The 2,032-nt window shown below is 41.2% G+C and overlaps 1 protein-coding gene across 1 annotated transcript; it reads right to left on the bottom strand.

Annotated features, from left to right (window-relative positions):
* Positions 1–729: 729 nt before the first annotated feature.
* On the bottom strand, positions 730–1,671 carry Or6c213f (olfactory receptor family 6 subfamily C member 213F). Its single transcript, NM_001000589.1, has one exon. It carries the CDS (start codon positions 1,669–1,671, stop codon positions 730–732), a length of 942 nt encoding a protein of 313 aa, NP_001000589.1.
* Between the last annotated feature and the right edge of the window lie 361 nt (positions 1,672–2,032).

Below are 2,032 nucleotides of genomic sequence, written 5' to 3'. Positions count from 1 at the left end.
CTTTCCCTAAGTCTTCCATTGTGGTCCCCTGCTCAGTACGAGCAGGCTGTAGACATCTGCATCTGTTGAGGTCAAGCTTTTTTTTTTCAATCTGTATTAACTTGGGTATTTCTTATATACATTTTGATTGTTATTCTGCTTCCCGGTTTCTGGGCCAACATCCCCCTAACCATTCTTCCTCCCCTTATATATGGCTGTTCCCCTCCACATCCTCCCCCCATTACCGCCCTCCCCCCAACAATCACGTTCACTGGGGGTTCAGTCTTGGCAGGACCAAGGGCTTCCCCTTCCACTGGTGCCCTTACTAGGCTATTCATTGCTACCTATGCAGTTGGAGCCCAGGGTCAGTCCATGTATAGTCTTTGGGTAGTGGCTTAGTCCCTAGAAGCTCTGGTTGGTTGGCATTGTTGTTCATATGGGGTCTCGAGCCCATTCAAGCTCTGATTCCTTCAACAGGGGTCCCATTCCCAGTTCAGTGGTTTGCTGCTGGCATTCGCTTATGTATTTACTATATTCTGGCTATGTCTCTCAAGAGAGATCTACATCTGGTCCTGTCAGCCTGCACTTCATTGCTTCATCCATCTTACTTAGTTTGGTGGCTATATATGTATGGGCCACATGTGGGACAGGCTCTGAATGGGCATTCCTTCAGCCTCTGTTCTAAACTTTGCATCCCTATCCCTCCCAAGGGTATTCTTGTTCCCCTTTTAAAGAAGGAATGAAGCATTCTTAACTCACAGTTTGAGAATAACACAATCTGTTAATCACCTGCTTGAAAGCATCCTTCACCTGCTGGTTCCTTAGGGTGTAAATGAAAGGGTTTAGCAATGGGGCCACAGAGGTATTGAGAACAGCTACACCTTTATTTAAAGTCACCCTCTCTTTGGCTGATGTTTTTATGTACATAAAAATGCAGCTCCCATAAGTAATGGAGACAACAACCATATGTGAGGAGCAGGTGGAAAAGGCCTTTCTCCGTTGTTGAGCTGAAGGAAACTTTAGAATAGTTTTGAGGATGAGTGTGTAGGAGAGAATCACTAAGATCAAGGTGATGATAAGTGTCAGTACAGCTACAACAAAAGCAATCCATTCTATGAAACGTGTGTCTGTGCAAGACAACTGCAGGACAGGAGAAGTGTCACACAGAAAGTGATCTACAGTTTTCGAAGCACAGAATTCTAGTTTGAGTCCCAACATTAAAGGAGGAAAGATGGATAAAAACCCAGTAACCCAGGAACTGATAACTAGTAGGTGGCACACTTTACTGTTCATGATGATGGGGTAGTGTAATGGTCTGCAGATCGCTACATAGCGATCATAGGACATGGCAGCCAGGAGGTAGAACTCTGTAATAAGTAGTAGAACGAAGAAGAATAATTGAGCTACACAAGCATTGTAGGTAATTGTTTTGTCTCCAGTGATAATGCTCATCAAGAATCGTGGAATACGGGCAGTTGTGAATGCAATTTCCAAGAGGGAGAAATTCCGGAGAAAGAAGTACATTGGAGTCTTGAGGCGAAGATCCAGCAGGGTGAGGAAGATAATTATTAAGTTCCCCATTAGGCTAAAGATGTAATTGAAAAACATAAACAGGAAGATCAGAATTTGAAGCTGAGGATCATCTGTCAATCCAAGTAAAATGAACAAAATCTCTACTGACTGGTTTTTCATGTTTTTTCTTGTTTTATGAAGTCTACATAAAAAAGAACAAAAGCAGCAGCAACAATGCCATCAACAACAAGAAGAACAAACTCAAAAACTAAATTTATAAGTTTTTCTTTTTCATCCTAGAAAATTCAATTTTTATAAGTTTGAAGAGTATACAAATATTTCACAATAATATTTCAGACTTTATCCCATGTGAAAATCCTCTGCCTGAAAAGCATGTTCCTTTGTCTGTACAAATTTAGAGGAGTTATTTCAGTCATTTGAAATATAACTCCTTGGCATCACTAATATTCACCTGTGGCCATCATTTCCATACTTTATCCCAATGGATTTTCCAGGTGTGTGATATTTCAGAATTTCAAAA

This window comes from Rattus norvegicus, chromosome 7, assembly GCF_036323735.1.
Source record: "Rattus norvegicus strain BN/NHsdMcwi chromosome 7, GRCr8, whole genome shotgun sequence".
NCBI lineage: Eukaryota > Metazoa > Chordata > Mammalia > Rodentia > Muridae > Rattus > Rattus norvegicus.
This window is presented reverse-complemented; position numbering and strand designations above follow the sequence as displayed.